This window comes from Nicotiana tabacum, chromosome 19 (assembly GCF_000715075.1).
Source record: "Nicotiana tabacum cultivar K326 chromosome 19, ASM71507v2, whole genome shotgun sequence".
NCBI lineage: Eukaryota > Viridiplantae > Streptophyta > Magnoliopsida > Solanales > Solanaceae > Nicotiana > Nicotiana tabacum.
The window spans coordinates 126,928,292-126,948,925 of NC_134098.1; the positions used below are offsets into that span (position 1 = coordinate 126,928,292).

At 36.3% G+C, this 20,634-nt stretch overlaps 2 protein-coding genes across 2 annotated transcripts; one reads left to right on the plus strand and one right to left on the minus strand.

Moving 5' to 3' along the window:
* Nucleotides 1-8,864: 8,864 nt before the first annotated feature.
* Nucleotides 8,865-14,297, plus strand: LOC107818093 (cyprosin-like). Its single transcript, NM_001326015.1, is given in 14 exon segments — nt 8,865-8,937; nt 9,937-10,300; nt 10,384-10,444; nt 10,598-10,692; nt 10,788-10,900; nt 11,009-11,177; nt 11,318-11,357; nt 11,857-11,921; nt 12,037-12,150; nt 12,221-12,285; nt 12,779-12,932; nt 13,018-13,137; nt 13,828-13,916; nt 14,110-14,297. Coding segments are annotated over 13 exon segments (1,521 nt in total). The 5' UTR covers nt 8,865-8,937; nt 9,937-9,949; the 3' UTR covers nt 14,195-14,297.
* Nucleotides 14,298-15,596: 1,299 nt separating this feature from the next.
* Nucleotides 15,597-20,281, minus strand: LOC107818094 (uncharacterized). Its single transcript, XM_016644029.2, has 8 exons — nt 20,104-20,281; nt 19,127-19,213; nt 18,454-18,649; nt 18,177-18,331; nt 17,792-17,935; nt 17,557-17,657; nt 17,313-17,466; nt 15,597-15,957 (listed from the first exon to the last, which is right to left on the minus strand). Exons 2-8 carry the CDS (start codon nt 19,196-19,198, stop codon nt 15,874-15,876), a joined length of 906 nt encoding a protein of 301 aa, XP_016499515.2. The 5' UTR covers nt 19,199-19,213; nt 20,104-20,281; the 3' UTR covers nt 15,597-15,873.
* Nucleotides 20,282-20,634: the final 353 nt, after the last annotated feature.

Consider the following 20,634-nt stretch of genomic DNA (forward strand, 5'->3'; position numbering starts at 1 on the left):
ACATCCAAGATTCTTTTCAAGACCCGAATCTCACAAATACACAATGTATAAGACTGAACAAGCTATATCCAGCCATAACCATAATCCCAGATATAATCCTATTACATACTACACAACTCGCATACTCGTAGCATCATTTCTGATCACAGTAACTACCCAAAACCAACCAAGTACTAGTATAAAACCCCGCATTCAACAGAACCTTATTCCAAAACCTTCGTACACTGCCAATGATGAAAGAAACAATCAAAAACTCATAACCACTCATCATATCAACTAGCCATGGAGCTCTCTCTCCCCAACCAGAACCATAATCCTCTCCTAAGACGACTTTCAATATTAATCTCCCGAATATACCACAATCAAGCCTGATAGTAACCATTCTAGGTCCAATGACCTTATATTATTAAACACAACTATCCCACAGACACGCCACATAAATATAACTCAAGCCACAACTGCACAATCCGTGTACCCAAATATAGGAGATGTCTCAAGGAAGAGAACCATATTGCAAGTTCAACATGCACCACCACAACCGCAATGTTACAACCAACTCCTCAAATTTTGTGAAGAGGATAACTATAGGCGCATGTGCAAAATTGTAGAGGAAGGAAATTAATGAATCAGATAAATTATCATAGAAATAAAATTCCCACACACGGCACGGACAACTCACGTGCCAATAATATGAATCGCCCGGCATGGTCACAGGCCTCCAGTCCCAGAATACCATACAGGAGCAATTAAACAAGTACAATTGTATATGATAATGAAATAAGATTCTCATGCTCCTGGACTGGTATAAATAACACGCCATAGTGTAAGCATGTGCAAAGTCTGATATCACACTTCAAATCGGCAATTTAATGCAGAAATAGTAACTACCCCGTTTATTCAGGGAATTGGCTTCTTTGTAACCTCAAGTGTAGCCCAGATAGTTCTCAAAGGTAAGAACACGAGAAACATTATAACTTTACGCTTAACAGTCAACTCTAGGTATATCATAGCCTAAGCATTCTTTCGAGTATAAATACCTGCCCCATTGCGCACATTGGCTCAAATCTCACATATATGCACACTTATAGTGTGTAGCTATCACAAATAATTAACGCAACTAGTGCCTACACTAAGTTAAAATAAAATACTCACCTCAAATAGGCCGCAACCCGAAACAATATACTTCTTAAAACTCCTAGTCTCCAAATTCATCGAACACATGAATCACCGTAACTGATCCCAACTCCAGCACTAGAATGACTAACACATCTTCCATTCACGATAATCATATGAGGAAAACTTTCATAATTCTTTCGTGCCACATAGCAATAATTTTAATATCAGCAGTCTATCAACCAGGTGAGTACTGTAATACCGATGAACATCCGTAAGTCAAAACACATCGCGCCTTCTGAAATGTGCACCCTTCTCAGGAATTACCGAGCAGTTATAACATTTATCGAAATATCTGAAACTGACCATGTTATCCATCATTCGTTACCTTCTCTTCAAGACTGAACTATCACCTTGTACATGTAAATCCTAATCCCACACAACACACCATATATATTATGTCATCATGTGACAAGAACAAGAATCCCATTATCAACTCTGATTCACCAGCAAATTACATACCTGGTTAGTTAGAAACCTTCCTCTTGCTTCCTTCCAAGAGGAAATCACAATACACAGTGCGTTTCCCACACCAGTAGAAAATATTTAATTCAAACCATGGTAGAAACCATCAAGAACACTTTGAAATCTATTTGCACATAACCAAGCTATTAGAACTAAATTTTTCTAACTCGACCAAACCGCGTAGGTCACCAAAACCCAAGAATATTGCCACTAAAACATCTGTAGAGTCTCACCACATCATAATTACCCCTATAAATACCACAACCGAAACACCCACTCTGAAAATACCTTATTTGAGTCTAAGGCCGTTTCATTCACCTTCCTGATACCGAAATATAAAATCCATAATGAAATACAAAAATTCCACAAGTCTCGACACCATCCAACTTAAATCTCAGATTTTAGCCATAAATAAATCCGCCAAAAATTCTCAATTGTTACATATTAATCTTGAATCCATTAGAACTTTCTCGAGAGTCATCCACTCTACTCAAATATCAATTACACTGCCCAAACGGGTCGAAAGACACATGGCCCATTAGCACAACAACACCCAAAGAAGTACCCTCTGCCTTAACACCACCAATCAAATTCATACTCTGTGCGCACTACCTCTTTCACAAATAACAACTCACTCATTCCATGATTTTTATATATTCATAAGTGCAATATAACCCGTATCCAGGAATTTTCTTATTCGAGTCATCCTCGATCTCAACCTCTGCAAGTCATAACTAACCCAAAACTAAACCTTTTCATATAACCATGAAATTGAATTGTCAATAGCAGGCTCCCCCACTTGGCTCAAAGACATAGATTAAAATACTCAATAACTCACAATACCCATACTCTATTACTGCCTTAATACCGCAGTCAGTTCAACGAAAATTCTTCTCAGGCACATGCAACACCAACCATAAAATACCCCAATCATTAGCTAATCTCACATTCATTCTCTTGACAGTCAAGTCAACTTTCTAAACTAGATTCAAATTCAAATCTCAACACATATAACCCGCTGGTAGAAAAGAAACTCTCCAATCAACATTATAAGAAACACACCTACGTAGTTTACTCTGCAGGAGATAACCTACCTACTTAGCCTTAAATTGGCATCTTGTTATACCCTTTCGCATCCACAATTACTACGCAATCATTTAATCTTCCTGAGTCCAAACTCATTAACAAGACATGAAAATCTAATTCTCTCCACAATTAAACTGCATGACAGATCCTTCAACACACTCACAATTCGAGACTGTACGTCACATCAAACGAAAATCAAGCACCCAATGGCCCACTTTACATTCCAAGGAAACACTTCTCGTCACATTCAATCCATCTTAACACATCCCGTAATCGTATCATCCTCGTTATATAGCCATTCGACCACTCATCGAGCCACAAACTTTTCCACTCATAGGGATATTACTAGACATATGAGTCCAAATGTACAAGTCACAATTAAAGCTACCGAGCATAAGCTACGGTCCAAACCTAGCCTAAAGTCCTCCAGACTGGCCTATCACCAAAATACAGAATACACATCTCGCACATCATCCCTGAAATCACAAGTCGACGATACACAACTGATACCGAGCGCTCACATGCACATACGAATGCGTGAAAGGAATTCAAAGAGATATATTTCAAGCTGAATCAATTCCGCACGATAAGGAAAGAAAGATGGAAAATTATCCTAAATGCCCTATAGCCTCTCGAATATAAGTATAGACGTCATCATATCGATCCGCAAGACTCTACTAGACACTTGCTCATGACTTGTAGAACCTATGAACCTAGAGCTCTAATACCACCTTGTCACGACCTAAAATCCGACTAGTCGTGATGGCACCTAGACCAACCCGCTAGGTAAACCAATTATCAACGATCCAATTCCAATGAATTTAATAAGGCAATTAACTAAAAGAAATATATGAAACCAATACATTTTTCCAAGAACTGGTAGTACAAATCACGAGCTTCTAACAATAGAGTTTACAAAGCTGGTATGAAATAAATACATCATCTGTTTGAAAAGTACATAAACAAAGTTTTATGAATCTAAGGCTACCATCAACAAGAGGCAGCTACAACCGGAACGCAGGTACACCTTCAGATCCATCTCCCAACGAACACAGCAACATCAACAGCCAACATCTGCACGCAGGGTGCAGAAGTGTAGTATGAGTACAACCGACCCCATGTACTCAATAAGTAACAAACCTAACCTTAGGTTGAAAGTAGTGGCGAGATTGTACCAAGGTCAGGGTCCAGCTCCAATAACCAACAACAGTTCATAATAACATAAAACGAGTAATAAAAGAAGTAACTCAAAGAATAAATGCTCAGCTACATCATAATTTCTGAAAATAATTCTGCCTTTCCAGTGTATCAGTGAAAATCCAAATCTTTTACCAAAAATATATGTAAGTTTGAAAACAGTAATTTTTCTCAAAAATCCTTTCAACGATGATAAGATGTTTTATTTTCTTTCCAGATAACCATTGAAAAATGCATCACTATGCCCATATGCCAATACGTGTGAGAAGTCATGAGTGACGTGATACCGTACAGCATGAGAAAAATGCATCTCTATGCCTGTATGCCAAATGTCCATGTCAATGTGATGCAACTCAGTGATAAAATAATATGCATACTCTTAGAGTATCATTTCACTCAGTCCTCCCAATCACTCAGTCCTCCCAGTCACTCAGTCCCCCCAATCGCTCGGCACTCGCACTCAGTAGGTACCTGTGCTCATTGGGGGTGTGTACAGACTCCGGAGGGGTTCCTTCACCCCAAGCGATATAATTTGCACGGACAACTCACGTGCTATAGTATTAATATATGTATCCGCACGGACAACTCATGTGTTATAATAAGCCAATCCGGCTTGCTGCGGCGGGTAGCCCGATCCCATAATAATAAAGTATATAAAGCCAATATGGCCTGCTGTAGCGTGCAGCCCGATCCCATAATTATCCTCACAATCAGGCACTCAGCCTCACTCAGTTATCAATCTCTCCAGTCTCTCGGGATCACAATATCATGCAACTAGCCCAAAATGATGATATAATGAATCAATAAATAGCAACAGAGACTGAGAGATGATATGAAATGAATGAACATGAATGAGTATGAATTTATAATTTAAATAAATAAATCGACAGTAGAAATGACCTCCGTGGGTCCTAATAATACCAACATTTGCCTAAGCATTATTTCAGACATGAGTCACAACTCGATAACTCTAGTACGTAGAGATTTCATGATTACAGATAAGTTTGGGTAACTACACAGTACCACAGGAATAACGGGGTCACAGTTCAAACGGTGCACATCCACACGTACGTCACCTATCATGTGCGTCACCTCAACACCAAACACATACCGCGTATAATCGGGGTCCATACCCTCAGCTCTAAGATTAGAAGAGTTACTTACTTCCAACAAGACGAATCCAATGTCGAGCAAGCTAAACAATGCTCCAGAAATTCCATTCTGTGCGTATCAACTCCTAAACAACTCGAATCCAGTCACAATAAATTTGATTCAATCCACACAATTATAGGAATTAATTCCATATCAAAATGCTAATATTTTTTTACAAAATCTAAAATTACACTCCAAAAATTACAGTGGGGCCCACATCTCGGAACCCGACAAAATTTATAAAACATGAACGCTCATTCAACCACGAGTCCAACCATACCAATTTTATCAAATTCCGACATCAACTCGACCCTCAAATCTTCAAATTAAAGTCTATGAAATTTTCTACTATTTTCAACCCAAAACACTAATATGTTGATAAAAATAACAACAGATTCGTATAATTTAACCAAAACCGAGTTAGAATTACTTACCCCAATCCATATGGAGAAAATCGCCTCAAAAATTGCTTCAATCCGAGCTCCATAGCTCCAAATGTGTTAAAATGGCCGAAACCTCAAAATATAGCTTCTGTCCAGGCATTTATTCTTCACGATCACGAAGCACAAAATTTCCAACCCAAAATTTGTCCTTCGTGATCGCGGAAAACCAATCGCGATCACGAATAACAAACTCCCCAACTCTTCCAGATAGCCTCTAGTATAATGGTCATAACTTTTTGTACATAACTCCAAATGAAAATGGTTTGCCTTTCTAAAAACTAAACATCAAGGGCTACAACTTTTATTTTTGGATCATTTCTAAATTCCTTATAGATTGCGAGATATAAGCTTCCAAAGTTGGGTCAGTGCAGCAGAGATTTTGTTCTACGCGATTGTTTCCGCGATCGCGATTCATAAGGCTCCAAACTGCTGTTTGCTCTTCGCGAACACGACCAAATGTTTGCGATCGCGATGCACACCTTTGTAGACAAAAAACAGCAATTAAAAATGTCCTATAAATGGTCTAAAACCACCCAGAAACTCACCCGAGCCCCTCGGGACCTCAACCAAATATACCAACAAGTCCTAAAACATCATATAAACTTAGTCGAAGCCTCAAATCACATCAAACAACGCTAAAATAATGAATCATGCCCCAATTCAAGCTTAATGAAACTAAGAAAATCTAACTTCTACATTCGATACTGAAACCTATCGAATCAAGTCCGATTGACCTCAAATTTTGCACACAAGTCATAAATGACATAATAGACCTATTCCAATTTTCATAATCAGATTCTGCCCCCGATATCAAAAAGTCAACTCCCTGGTCAAACTTCCAAACTTAAATTTCTATTTTAGCCATTTCAAGCCTAATTTAGCTACGGGCTTTCAAATAATTTTTCGGATACGCTCCTAAATCCAAAATCACCATACGGAACTAATGGAATCATCAAAACTCTATTCCGGGGTCGTTTACATATAAGTCGACATCCAATCACTATTTTAACATAAGCTTTAAGCCTTGGATTTCATTCTTCCAAACTAACTCCGAAATACCTGAAAACCAAAACTGACAATTCACACAAGTCATAATACATCGTATGAAGGTATTCAAGACTTTAAATAGTATAAAAGAGCATAAATACCCAAAACGATCGGTCGGGTCGTTACATGTAAGTTACTATTTTATAAATTATGGTACTGTTTATTACTCTTATTTATCTACAGTTTTATATTATGTTGTTAGTTTGTAAATAATTATAAAATCACTCTAATTATATTGTTATCTTTCCAATTTCTTAATAGCTCTAATGGATTAACATGTAAATTTCTAGGAGAAACTAGTTAAAAAGCCCAAAATATTGCCACAAAGACGTCAAAATGGGCAAATGAGTTTAACTAAGGCCATGGTGTGGTTAAAGAAAGAGATGTTAAGAAAAGATTCAGATCTTTAAACAATTGGGAAGAAGAGATGAACAGAGTATTAAAAAGCTTTTAAAAAAAAGTATATTAAGGGGTACTATCAGTTCATAATTTAAATAAAATATAACCAATATATATTTATAAATTAAGAGAGAGAGAGTACTGAGTAGGATTTTTACATCATAAGTGTAGTTCTCTTAAACTTGAATTTACTTTTACTATCCCCTCATATTTGAATTTATTACCCCCTCCTTTTTTGGTATAAAACTGTAGATAAATAGATAAATAGGGGTAATAAACAGTACCATAATTTATAAAATAGTAACTTACATGCTTACACTTATTTAAATTATTTACAATCTAACAACATAATATAAAATTATAGATAAATAGGGGTAATAAACAGTACCATAATTTATAAAATAGTAACTTACATGCTTACAAGAGAGATTTTCAGAACCCAAAAGAGTTTTCTTGATTTGGAATTTAAAAACTTAGCACACTTAAAACTATACAACTTTATTTATTCTGCTAGGATAGATAATACTAGGGTATACATAAGAAATATTTTACAAAGGGGGTTTGGAAATTTTATATAGAGGATGGTTGGTTAGAAGAGAGAGGTGTCTTTCTTCAATTTTATACATATTATACATTTGTATTTTCCTTGTCAGTTCACTTTCTGAAGAAAAAACGTTAGCATCACTTCATACGTAACAATGCACCATGATTGATTTCCCTTTGTCAACATCTTTGGAGGAAATTTCTACCTCATCTTCCTAAGCTCTACGTATTATTGACAAGAACATTCACTAAAGCAAGCGCGTGAGCTTTCAATAAGTCATTTTATCCCCAAAGTTTTACTTTTTTAAGTAGTTGCATACGAAAATGAAACAAAGAACTAAAAAAGAAGTCCAAAATATAGTTATAAATTTATAGATTTCTTTGCTAATTAGATAGAGAATGCTTGAAGTGCGATTCTCCCAATATAATAATGTTGTAAAATGTACATCCCTATCCTATTTAAAGAATTTGCTAAATATAAAATCTTGAATACTCCTATCCATGATGTCTATCTTTTTAAGTATTTATACACCATTTAAGAAAGACATTCAATAATTTTAATCCATTTGTTTAAATTAAATTATTATTTATCTTTCTCTTAAGTATTTCACTTAATTAACTCTCACTTAGTTGCAAAATTTTCAAACAAATCAAGTTGGTCAAAACAAGACCAAAGGGATTTTCAATATGTACATTATATAGGAGGATCAGAAAAGAGGAAGGGAAAAGGGTAGTGAGATGTGATCAACTTACACTAATACCACTAGACTATAGGCAGTATCCGCCATTAGGGTATTATCTTTTGGAAAACCTTTAACATTAATATATTCTATTTTTCTTAGGATAATTAATCTATTTAATGCTAAAAGATAAATTAAAAGGAAAAACAAAAACAAATAGGGGAGCTGCGGCATCCTTGCATACACGTCAACAAAGCTAAACATCACTTATTTCTTTCACCAAACAATGCTTCTTTGACCACAAAAAAAAAAAAAAAAAAACTCACAAGATGTAAAAAACGAAAATACATCGAATTATGAAGCTTTTGTAAGTTTTTTTTTTTCCTGCAGGACGTTGAATTAATTTTTTTTTTGAAAAAATAGAAGTATGTAAATTCAACGTGCAAATGAGAAATATTTGCAAAAGAAAGTTTTCTTTTTTTTTCTTTATGAAGGTGAGGGATTTGATAATTTATTTATTTATTCCTTCTCATTCCAAAGTCCAAACACATGGAAATAATGTTTATTTCACGTGCCAAACAGTGCGTGGTCCTATCTTTGTACTCCATTGGCTATTTTGTTGGCCAGTAGCGTATGGACAAATAGCAGTATCCATTCTCCATAAGTACTTCTCTTCTCCATACCATACCTGTTGGTTGCTGCTTTCTACTCTCTAAAAGCTTCTCCTACATTTCTGGGGTTTCATCTTTAAGGTTTGACCCTTATTAATTATCTTCATGTTTTGGTGATGATCAGCTAGTGATTTTCTAGTTGGATCCTGATTTTTTTTTTTTTGTAGATAAGTTCCTGTTACTCAACTTGTTTGTACTTCTACTTAGTTCTTGTTTAGCAGTTTAACTTCTTCTTTTTCAATTTTTCATTTTCTTGAGAGTTTAGTTGCTTGACTTGCTTCTTCTGTACCCATGTTGTCAATTTCTGGTTTTTCATTTCTTTTCATCCTTGTTCTTGAGCTACAAAGTTCTTTTTCTCTTTTTTTTTGGGTATTTCTGATAGCTTGTTTCTTATTCTAATTTTGGAACTTGTGAAAGAGGATTCTTTTATACTTTTGTTCCCAAAAAAAAAAAAAAAATAGTGGAAGAAGAAAGATGGGTATTTTCTAGTATTTCTTAAGCTTGGTTAAGGCAGTGATGCAAAATAAAAAAATAAAAAACAGAAATTCTGGGTAGAAGAGGCATCTTTTGTGATATCCTAAGGCTTCATTTGAAAAAAAACGCAAGTTTCTGCACTAGTTTCTAACTTTAGCTTCTTAAATAGTGTATAAAGACTTGAAAATTGATGCAGGGGCTTCCATTAACTTCAAAAGAAAACTATATGGGCTATATGATGTTTTCCGCTTTGTATGCCGTGTGAGCACTATGTGGGAATATTGGATGTGCATAGAGTTAATAAAAATCAATAAGAAAAATATGTGCTTGATCTTTTCTCTTTAACAAGAGAGTAGTGTCTGCAAAAATCTGACAAACATATATGTATGAACACAGATTTCACTGGTTCTATTTCTGCATCTTTATTGAACTATTTTCTTTTCTATGGTGGTTTTACTTAAGATTTCTCTTCTGTTAAGACAAGATCATCACCTTTTATTAAGCAGAAAATCCCTGTGTAGTGCTGTCTTCACATCTTGCTGTCTGTTCTTTGGTATGGTTTGATTTCTGTCCACTAAGCTAAGGATGAAAGTTCCGGTTGTGCAGGCACTCCGCGAATATGGAAAGGAAACATCTTTGTGCTGCTCTCCTTTTATGGGCCATTGTGTACTTTGTACTTCCTGTTTCCTCTGATAATTTGCTTAGAGTTGGTTTGAAGAAGCAATCCCTTGACGTTAATAGCATAAATGCTGCAAGAGTAGCCAGACTACAAGACAGATATGGGAAGAATGTGAATGGCATAGAAAAGAAATTGGGTGACTCAGATTTGGATATAGTCTCCTTAAAGAACTACTTGGATGCGCAGTACTATGGAGAGATTGGTGTTGGTTCACCTCCTCAGAAATTCAAAGTTATCTTTGATACAGGGAGCTCTAACCTCTGGGTTCCATCATCAAGATGCTACTTCTCTGTAAGTTGTGCTCTTTTTCGTTAAGTTATTTATCCCTTCACTGGTTTATTGGAACTTTTTCCTTAAAATTGAAATTCTTTCAGATTGCTTGCTGGATCCACTCCAAGTACAAGGCGGGCAAGTCCAGTACATATACAAGAAATGGTGATCATCATATTCCTTTGTAACTTAGTATGTTTGTTATTCATATTTATTGTTCACCAAGAGATTTTTAATTAATTCAAGTTGCAGATCCAGCTATCATGTGGTTTTTCCTTTAACGGTTCTGAATGTATTTTGCTGTTTGTTTCGATCTAGGGGAATCTTGTTCAATCCGCTATGGAACTGGATCAATCTCTGGCCATTTCAGTCAAGACAATGTTCAAGTTGGTGATCTTGTAGTTAAAGATCAGGTGAATTCTTGTTTGGCAACTGGTTTCTCAACATATCATAATATGACCCTTTCTGGTTTTCCAATTGATGACAATTCTACATCAATTTTTTTCAGGTGTTTATTGAGGCGACGAGAGAACCAAGTATTACATTTATAATTGCAAAGTTTGATGGTATACTAGGGCTTGGTTTCCAGGAAATTTCTGTTGGAAATGCTACACCTGTCTGGTAGTTCTCTGCACTCTAGGTGTTCAGTTCAGTTGTACCATTTCTTACTTGTTTCATCTTCTTCTCAGCTTATGGAAACTGCCTGTCTTACTTCGGATCTACTTTCAGGTACAATATGGTGGGGCAAGGTCTTGTGAAAGAGCAGGTCTTCTCTTTCTGGATTAACCGTGATGCAACTGCAAAAGAGGGGGGTGAACTTGTTTTTGGTGGAGTTGATTCAAATCACTTCAAGGGTAATCATACATATGTTCCTTTGACTCAGAAGGGCTACTGGCAGGTACTTGAAAGTTGTTTTTTGGGGGGGCTCTTTTCTCCTACATCACTGCATGCTATTTTTTGGAGGTTGGTGGTGGGAGCTAAAAGCAGTTCATTTGGTTATACTATCCTTCATCTACTTTTTTCCTTTTACCTTTTCAGTTTAATATGGGAGATTTCCTTATTGGGAACGCATCAACAGGTGAGTCTGGCTGCAAACACATGATTTCCTTCAATTTCTAATGTTGAGAAACATGTATTTCCCGTCTAATCACTTGTAATCATCTAAACAACTGCTAATAGAGAGTAGCATATCACATACAAGATTGGATATTTCCCTCAGTTTGTATATTGGAAACTATATATTGCCCACTTAGTCATCTACTGCAATACATGTGGAAAGTTTCCTAATATGCAATAAAGCATCTGTTTCTTTCTAGCTCTGTAGCTTTTAAGGTAGGTAGTTATTGTTATCCAGTTTTCATGAGATACACAGATCATTCTCAAAAAAGAAAAAAAAAGAGTTATACACAGACATGTAGAGATATATGTAATCCTACCCCCCCCCCTTCCCACTAGGCCACAAACATACTGTCATTCTGAAATGAGGTATATCATCTATATTTAGAGGAAAATTTACAGGACTCTTATCGAGAGAATGAGTATTTTAAGTTCTGACCATTTTGCCTTTTCCATTTCAGGTGTTTGTGCAGGTGGTTGTGCTGCTATTGTGGATTCTGGAACATCTCTTCTTGCTGGTCCAACAGTATGTTCTATTCTCTTTATTTTACTCATTTGATTCCCGTAAGAATTTTGGATTGTTGGACTATCTCTTTATTTCAAACAATACTTTAAAATTACTTATGACAAATCAACTCCAGACTGTTGTGACACAAATCAACCATGCCATTGGAGCAGAAGGAATAGTTAGCATGGAATGTAAAACTATCGTTTCCCAGTATGGAGAGATGATCTGGAATTTACTAGTATCAGGGGTATGTTCTCTTTCCCTCTTATTCTTAATTTCACATTTCAGTGTGCATAAGATGTTATTGTAATTTGCAGGTGAAACCTGATCAAGTTTGTTCACAAGCAGGTCTATGTTATTTTAATGGAGCTCAACATGTCAGGTATCACCTCCCCCTTTGGAATTATTTGCTCTTCTTGTGACAACGCACTTGACTTGACGTGTCATTGAAGGTCATATCATTGAGGAGTCCTTAGCAAAGTTGTTTAGGAGATAAAATTTCTTCCCATAATTGGAATTTGCTGTTATGGCTTCGAATCCAAAAGAAGAAAAAGAGTACTGCTGAAATTGTTGCAGATGCCAATATAACAGGAGATTTCTGAGTTCTTGAATTATTTTTATTTAGGCACTCAACGTCTTGTCTGATTTCCGCACTGTCTCTGTTCGATTTTTGAATACTGAGCAACATCTGTTTTGGCGTGAAAGGTGGCACTTGCGGCTCTTTGTATTTGCAATCCAACAGGATTATCTTTAGTACAATCAGTATAAAGTTTTGAGAATGTTGTTTTACTGTATAGGCTCCATATTAACTGTTTAGTCCTTTAATTGCTATGTCAAATGTGATTTCACTAATTTTTTAACCAAATTCCTTGCAGCTCTAATATCAGAACTGTAGTTGAAAGGGAAACTGAAGGAAGTTCTGTTGGTGAAGCACCATTGTGCACTGCCTGTGAGATGGCAGTTGTTTGGATGCAGAACCAGCTCAAACAGAAGGAAACAAAGGAGAGAGTACTAGAATATGTGAATCAGGTAAATGTCACAACTTAATCTGCTGTTAGAAGCCAATAAGTAGTACATCACATCATCCTAATATCAAAGCTTTGGTGTTATACAGCTTTGTGAGAAATTACCAAGTCCAATGGGAGAATCTGTAATCGACTGCAGTATGATCTCAGCCATGCCAAATATTACATTCACTATTAAAGATAAAGCTTATGTGCTCACCCCAGAACAGGTTGCATTCCTCTTGCTTTCAGTTTATGTTCTTACACCGAGTACTCGAGATACATCAACATGCACATCTGTGGTATCCAACCTAAATATTACACCCCATTTTAGTCATATGAGTTTCAGTGAATTCGAAAGCAACTAGAGAATTGAAGTTCTGAACTATCTGATGTTTACAAAAGATTTTAGTATCACCATCAAAGTCTGTAATTTGCTTCAAACTTACTAATCCCTAAAATGCTACTAGTAATTATACCCCCAATTCTGAAGATTAAAAAAAAAAGGGAAATATTCTAATATTTTGATGGATATGCTAGCAATAACACATTGGAATATGAGAGAACAAGATTGCAAATAGGAGAGAAACAAGAACTTGTATTTTTATATTACAGGAATAAGACAATTGGGTTCATCCCAAAAGCATGTAACATAAATTTTCAGGATAGGATTGAACCAGGAACATGAGTGAAACTACTGCAAAAGTAGAGAGACTTCACCACCCTAACACGAGGCGACTCCATCTAAGACATGAAATTAAATGAGCAACTTTTTTCTTATGGAAAAATAAATAAGCAACTTTACTAGACATTAAGTAGACAAATCTGATCAAGACCAAGTGCTGTAAATGAACTTGCTGTGTAACATTTGTTATGAAATGCCTTTAATACACCTGTTAACTAAAACCTTTTGTTGACAGTATATTCTTAAAACTGGAGAAGGGATTGCTACAATTTGCATCAGTGGATTTGCTGCTTTGGATGTGCCACCACCTCGTGGTCCTCTTTGGTAAGTTATCCCTGTGCTTACAAGCAACAAAGAGTGAATGCGTACTACTCCCGTACTAAAACATTACTCTAAGCAAAGATACAGAGCTGTGTTAGTAAAAACAAACACAACACTTTCTACTACGTTTTCATGTAGCTATATATGCTACTCCTATCCTAAAGTGATATTCATATGTGCATATATCTACTTGCAGGATTCTCGGAGATGTATTCATGGGGGTATATCACACTGTCTTTGACTATGGTAATTCCCGACTGGGTTTTGCTGAAGCAGTGTAATAGCCTTTCTTTGTAATTACTACGCCACTAGTTACTTCATAGATTGATGGAAGTATTGTAAAGAGATGAATGATACTGCTATGTTATTGTGTTGTATCTGACCATAATATGGCATACTAATCTTCTTTCTGTTGACTACTTCAAGTGCTACTTACCGACTATTGTGCATGTCTAAATGCTATATGCTCAGTCGCAGTTGTCATGACTTGCTCCAATGACAAGTAGAATTGATAAAACGCAAGATACACAACTCTTCCCTTGTTTCAATTTCTAACTAGTGCACGGGATTAGCTGATATTTTGAACAATTTGGCCTAAAAAGATAGAACTATATAGTCTGTTCTCTTATCAGGATATGATATACTGATGGTATCTCATCGTAAGGATAATCCAAACGTTCGTTTGGAGTTCAAAGAGTAAATACTTTGAATAGATTATTAAGTCGAATGTGGTATGAGATTGTTTGTATAATTGTTTGAAATCATAGGTTTAAGTTTTTGGGATGGTCAAAACTAAGAAAGCAGAATAATAACTTCCAAAATATTTTCATTAAACTTCAACTTTAAATACTTGTTTTTCAACTTCGACCAAATATTGTACAAACGCTTACTATATTCTAATTTGGGATGAAACATACACCGGCCAGCTATGCAAAATGTCATGGACTGTGGTACATATTCTACAAGAGACTAGTTCTTGTGAAACTGAAACAAGGGAGAGCGATCAATTAAATGACAGTTAACAGCATTCATTGAGGAGTTGTTTGGTCTAATCCCTATCGATAGGATATAACGAGGGGATATATTGATTGCCAGACTAATCCTTGTTCAGTGTTTGTATTCAGGATTAGATGTTAGATAACCCAACAGTTTTCAAGTCTAATTTAGTCCAACGGTTCATAAAACATTGCAGAATACTTTTAGTGCGGAAATAATACCTTAGACAAGTTCAATTATTTAAAGGAGAAAAGTTCCTTGTTAATAATTTCTTTATCATCCATTTTGTCCCTTCTAATTACCAGTAACCTTCCTCAAACAATAATCTCCTTGAATAGTTTAAAACTCTAACTTGAATTTTGTTTTAGGGAAGGCAAAATTTTTGGGATATTATGGAAGAAAATTTCAGAAAAACGTATAGAGCAAGCAAAAGTAAACGAAATAGAAGAAAAAAAGGCCAACAAAGTGGGGATGTTAATCTCAAAATTACAATCGCACACCTCTCCTTCCCTTTGAGAATTAATTATAGTCCCGAGTCCTACTTCATCCACTCGAAGTCACTGATTTGTCAAGCCTCTTTTCCCTTACTGTAATATTCACGTTGCCCACAATGGCAGAATCAAAAAGGGAAAGCTAGGTGGGGTGTTTGCATCCTAGCTGCTACAAAGCCAAAAGCAGAATCAGAAATTCGATGTAAAACATAATTTTTGGCTCATAATCTCTCGTCTAACATGTTAAAAATAAAACAAAATAAAGTACATGGTATTCTAACTATCTATCATGTCCGCTCAGGGGGACAAATATCTCCCTCTCATAGTCACCAAATAAATGCTCAAAAGGATTACAATGTACAAGTCGACATTATACAAAGCCAGTGCCTCACACAACAGCAGAAAAATTCGTTCAGGTTCAATATCTTTCATACTTTGGTCTTCTCACTAACACCAATCTTGTGTAGATGCAGTCACTCCTCGTCACTCTCATTGCTGAAGACGGATGCAACAGTTACTTTTGGCTTCTTTGCAGCTTTGTTAACCAAGGTCGTCACCTAATGGAGGGGGGAGAGAAGTGCAGGGGGGGAAGAAGTGCAGGATCAGCTATAGATCATCAAATCATTTTAAAAATAAATATAGATCAACCAAATCACTTCGCAGAGAACTAAAAGGAGAAAAATAAGGAAATTCACTTGTTCTCCTTCCCAGTCCAGAAGCAGGTAAATGACTACTTATTTGCATTTGAAGCATGTCTATTCACATTAATGATAATTAGATGCAATTGCCAAAAAAAAATGATAATTAGATGCCATCATCTTCTCTCCTCTCTCCAAGTATGCTTTGGGGACAGCGGGAGAGGCAACCTATACACCCCAAGACAGTTAACCAGACAGTATATCTCCAACTGCGTTCCACATATCTAAGAGGTCTGTGAAACAAGGACTGTATACTTTTCATATTATACTAGCATAACTTATCTTTTTCATTGAAGGTAATCCCCATGAGTGTCAATCATGATCCACTAGAAAAATCCTGTGCGAGTCACATAATAGTTCTGTAGGATGTGACAACATTGGGTGGTCCCCAGTTATATGTAAAATTTTCCATAAAACATAACAGCATGTATCCCTTCGTACTTTTTACACCTATGAATCTCACTATATATCCAAGCTTTAGAAGCTAACTCAGAAAGAATAGAGAATAACTTCCCGAATACAAAAACTTGTGGCACTCCCTTTGTCCCAACCATGATCCTATTTGATTCAGCATGGAAATTAAGAGTCAGACCTAGAAATATTTATCAGTTAAGGAAAGGTTGGTCCTAAAACTTCCATGGGAGGTACCTCTGTGATGGTTTCATATATGCTTCTTGAAGTAGCATAGTATGATGAAGTAATGAGAGAAGGGATGTAGAGTAACTATCTGTCCATGTTGCTTATGCAAACTGAAATTTGAAAAAGCATTGTGGAAGTGACATTTAATGCGACGTTACCACAAAGTTTGTCCAGTCAGACAGACCTACATTAAATGTCACTTCAAGGAAGACGTGCTTTGAATACACACACACACAAACAACCCTGACCCTGCTCTCTCTCTCTCTCTCTCTCTCTCTCTCTCTCTCTCTCTCTACACACACACACACACACACACACACATAGGTGTTTTCTATTTTGATCTCTAGGACTCATGTACTTATTGTTATACTCAGTGTCCTGAAATAGTGAAGGAATTGGAGTTCAGACCACAAAATGAACTACAAAGTCATGAAGAATCTTGTGTCTCTCTCAGCATTTCTAATTAGGCATTATAAGCATATTATATCTCCTTGCACTTAGTTCAAAAGCAAAAAAAGGAAATATAAAGTGACCCAAAAATAGCTGAAATAATCAGTAATCTAACTTGCAAATACCTTTGATGAGCCTCCTTTGGCAGAAAATCCGAACTTCAAAGTCTTCCTCTGATCTTGATCGGCGAGAGCAGTTGCAGTTCTAACCATGGAGGGGGCTGGAATGTTTCCTGCTTCCTCCGGGGTTTGCAATTCTTCCTGCTTCTTATTGGCAGCCCTAGTAATCAGTGAAAGCAAAGACAGTTCATCAGCAAGAAAATGCATACCACCACGGCATAAAATAAATGCAGAAAGGGAAATATCACACATTTGGGCGAATTTTGCCATCTCCCTCTCTTGACGTTGCTGTTCCCTTTTCTGCCTATCGTCACGGCTACTTCCATGCATTTCTCTCATTTCCTTGAAGCGCTAGAATAGTAATCGAAGGTTTAGATGAGGCACAAAGGAAGAGTGCAATGAAGATAATAAGCTTTTCTGAGGGATAATGATGAAGATAATATCAAAGAACTGAAAAATATTTGGAGATTTAAGAAAACACTTACCTTTCTGTGGTTATGATCATATGAACTTAAGTGGGCTTCAAACTCCATTGCTAATTTATATTGCTTGTTGCATAGCTCACAAAAGAAAACCTTGCGTATTTCCTTCACCTCCGTTTCAATTTTGTGCTCGCGTTCTGCTAAAACCTGGATTTTCATAATGTGCAGGAAGCAGGCAGTAGAAGCCACCAGGTAATAAAAACTGCACGAAATTCTCAAGATCTTCCAAAGTTGGTATTCCCTTATATACCATTCCCGTCAAAAGACACACATATATGCTATATGCTGCCTTCTGTTATTAGATGTATGTTTCAGGAAAAGTAAAGTATCAAACTCAAATGGTCTAGTGCAACACATTTACCAACTACCTAAAATGTTAAAGGCATACCTCCCGCTTTTTAGCAAGTTCCTCAGTCTCCTCACGCTCAATATCAAGCTTTCGTCTTTGAATATTTTCTTCTGCTGTAAAATAATCATCTTCCTCTTGTTTTCCAATCCCCAACTTTGGGTCTCGCATCCCCGATTTTATTGGCTCAGTAATTCCTAGTCTCCAAAAGGAAGAAATTAATCAAAACTACTTAATGTGCATTGACACATTGCAGTAATTGTAACTTAAAAAGATAGAAGAGTCAATATGTCAAGCAACTTTGCACATGTAACCTTACCTTGCTCATTTTTCCCAAGACCCTTCCCTTTCCAACCCATCTTCTGAAGAAGCCTGAATCCAATATTAGAGGATGGCAACTGTGTTTCTAAAGATGCTTGCTCGACATTTTCCAGGTCTACGTTTTCTGTTGGTCTATGATTAATAGGAAGGCGAAAATCTTCAGCGAGATCCTCTAGAACAGAAGCCTCGTCTGCCTATGTTTCGAAAAGTTGAGACACAGCTTTATTAATTAAAGCAGCTGATGATCAAGATTAGTCCATGTAGTAAAACTTCATAAGTCATGTGAGACCATAGCAGAATCGCAATAAACTGAAATTCTTAAGCATCCTTAGTTCCTTATTAAGCTGACTACAAAAGTACATATGATATTTTATCTTACTTCTCTTTTTTAAAAACCAAAGAAAAGGAAAAAGGAAAAGGCTTGAACTGCATTAATATGAGTTATCCTAATTACAAAAGCATCTTCATATGGTAGAAGTCATCCTAAATGAGTTACTAAGTTAGATCGAAGAGAAAGTAAAAGGAAAAAAGCAATAGGGGGGAAATAAAATGAGATATCCATGCTATATATTAAGTAGATAGTTACTTTTAACTGGTAAGATCCCTCATTATGTTGAATAGAGGAATAAGCCAAACAAGCAAGTAGGTATAATCTGTATTCTAGTTATTACCTGTTCCATTTCTTGCTGGCGTTTATCTCTCATGCGCAGTTCTGGCCGACCATTGAACCATCTATCATCCATATCTACACGATAACGCTATTCACACAGAAAGCAAACAACAAAGTTACTTACCAGCACAACTAGTGTACAAAGAAAGAAATTGTTGCACATAAGTAAACAAAGTGAGAGAGGAGCAAAACTAAACCAAGAACATTACATGCAGTCTATAACATAGGATGCTTCATTATGGCATAGAATGTTATGACGAAACCATTTTCGAATGGCATATAGTTGAATAGATACGTTTCCTTGACAAGTAAGCTCAACTCTTTGCCAACTGAAACAGTAATTTCAGAAAATGGTTTCCTGGCTAAATCATTTTCACTGAAGACATAATAAATCAATTGGATGGAAGAGACCACCTTTGACAAGAGGGGTTGCATATGATGGTAATCAACCTCCACTTCCAACCATCCACTTCCAACCAAGAGGTTATGAGTTCGAGTCACCCCAAGAGCAAGGTGGGTTGTTCTTGGAGGAAAGGATGCTGAGGGTCTATTAGAAACAGGCTCTCTACCTCATGGTAGGGGTAAGGTCTGCATACACACTGCCTGTCCAGACCCCACTAATGGTATTATACTGGGTTGTTGTTGTTGTTGTTGGATGGAAGAGACCACCAAATTCATTAAACAATCAAAATCCGCCAACAGAACATTGCATAACAAAATATTCCTATAAATTGTAAGATTCCAATAATACACCAGAAACCTAACACGGTAACAAAAGTCCATACAGTAGCAATATGCTGGTACATGGTACAAATTGAACAAATACGTAAAAGATCTTCATTAAACGGCCTAACCTTTTAATGGTTTATTAGGTTTAGGTCTCTGATAAATTTAAAAAACTAAGAATTTGCGCCTATTTTTAACGTCTACGAATCAAAACCGAAGGCGAATAAGCACGAATAACGAAGAAATCGGTACCTGATGAAAGAAAATCGGTTTTGTAGTTGAGAATAATCACTTGTTAGCTCCACAATTGTGGGTAACTCAGGATTCAGATTGGTCTGATCGAAAGAGAAAGAGCGAGGATCTAGTCTAGGGTTTTGATAAGCTACCCTCAGAGTGACCAATCGTCTCACTGGTGCCTTGAGATTTTGCCACGTTGTTGGTCTCATGGCTGAGATATTTTTGGGGCGGTTCAAGTTCAATCCATTTTGACCCGCATCAATACCGGAAAGAATACCCGGAAAACATCCAAAAAAAAAAAAAAACAAGAACAGTGAAAGCATTGTTTTTCATTTTTCTTTTTAATTTGGAAAGTGCCAAGGGGAAGAGAAGGGAAATGTGTAATGAGAATCGAACTTTACATTTATAAAATTTGAAAGTGTTGTTTGTGTTAGGTTTTTAAGCTTAAATGTAGCTTAAAATTATTGGGTTTTTAAGCTTAAATGTAACTTAAAAGAGGGTGAATGGGAAATTGAGGGAATTTGAAAATATTTGAGTTTTACTCCT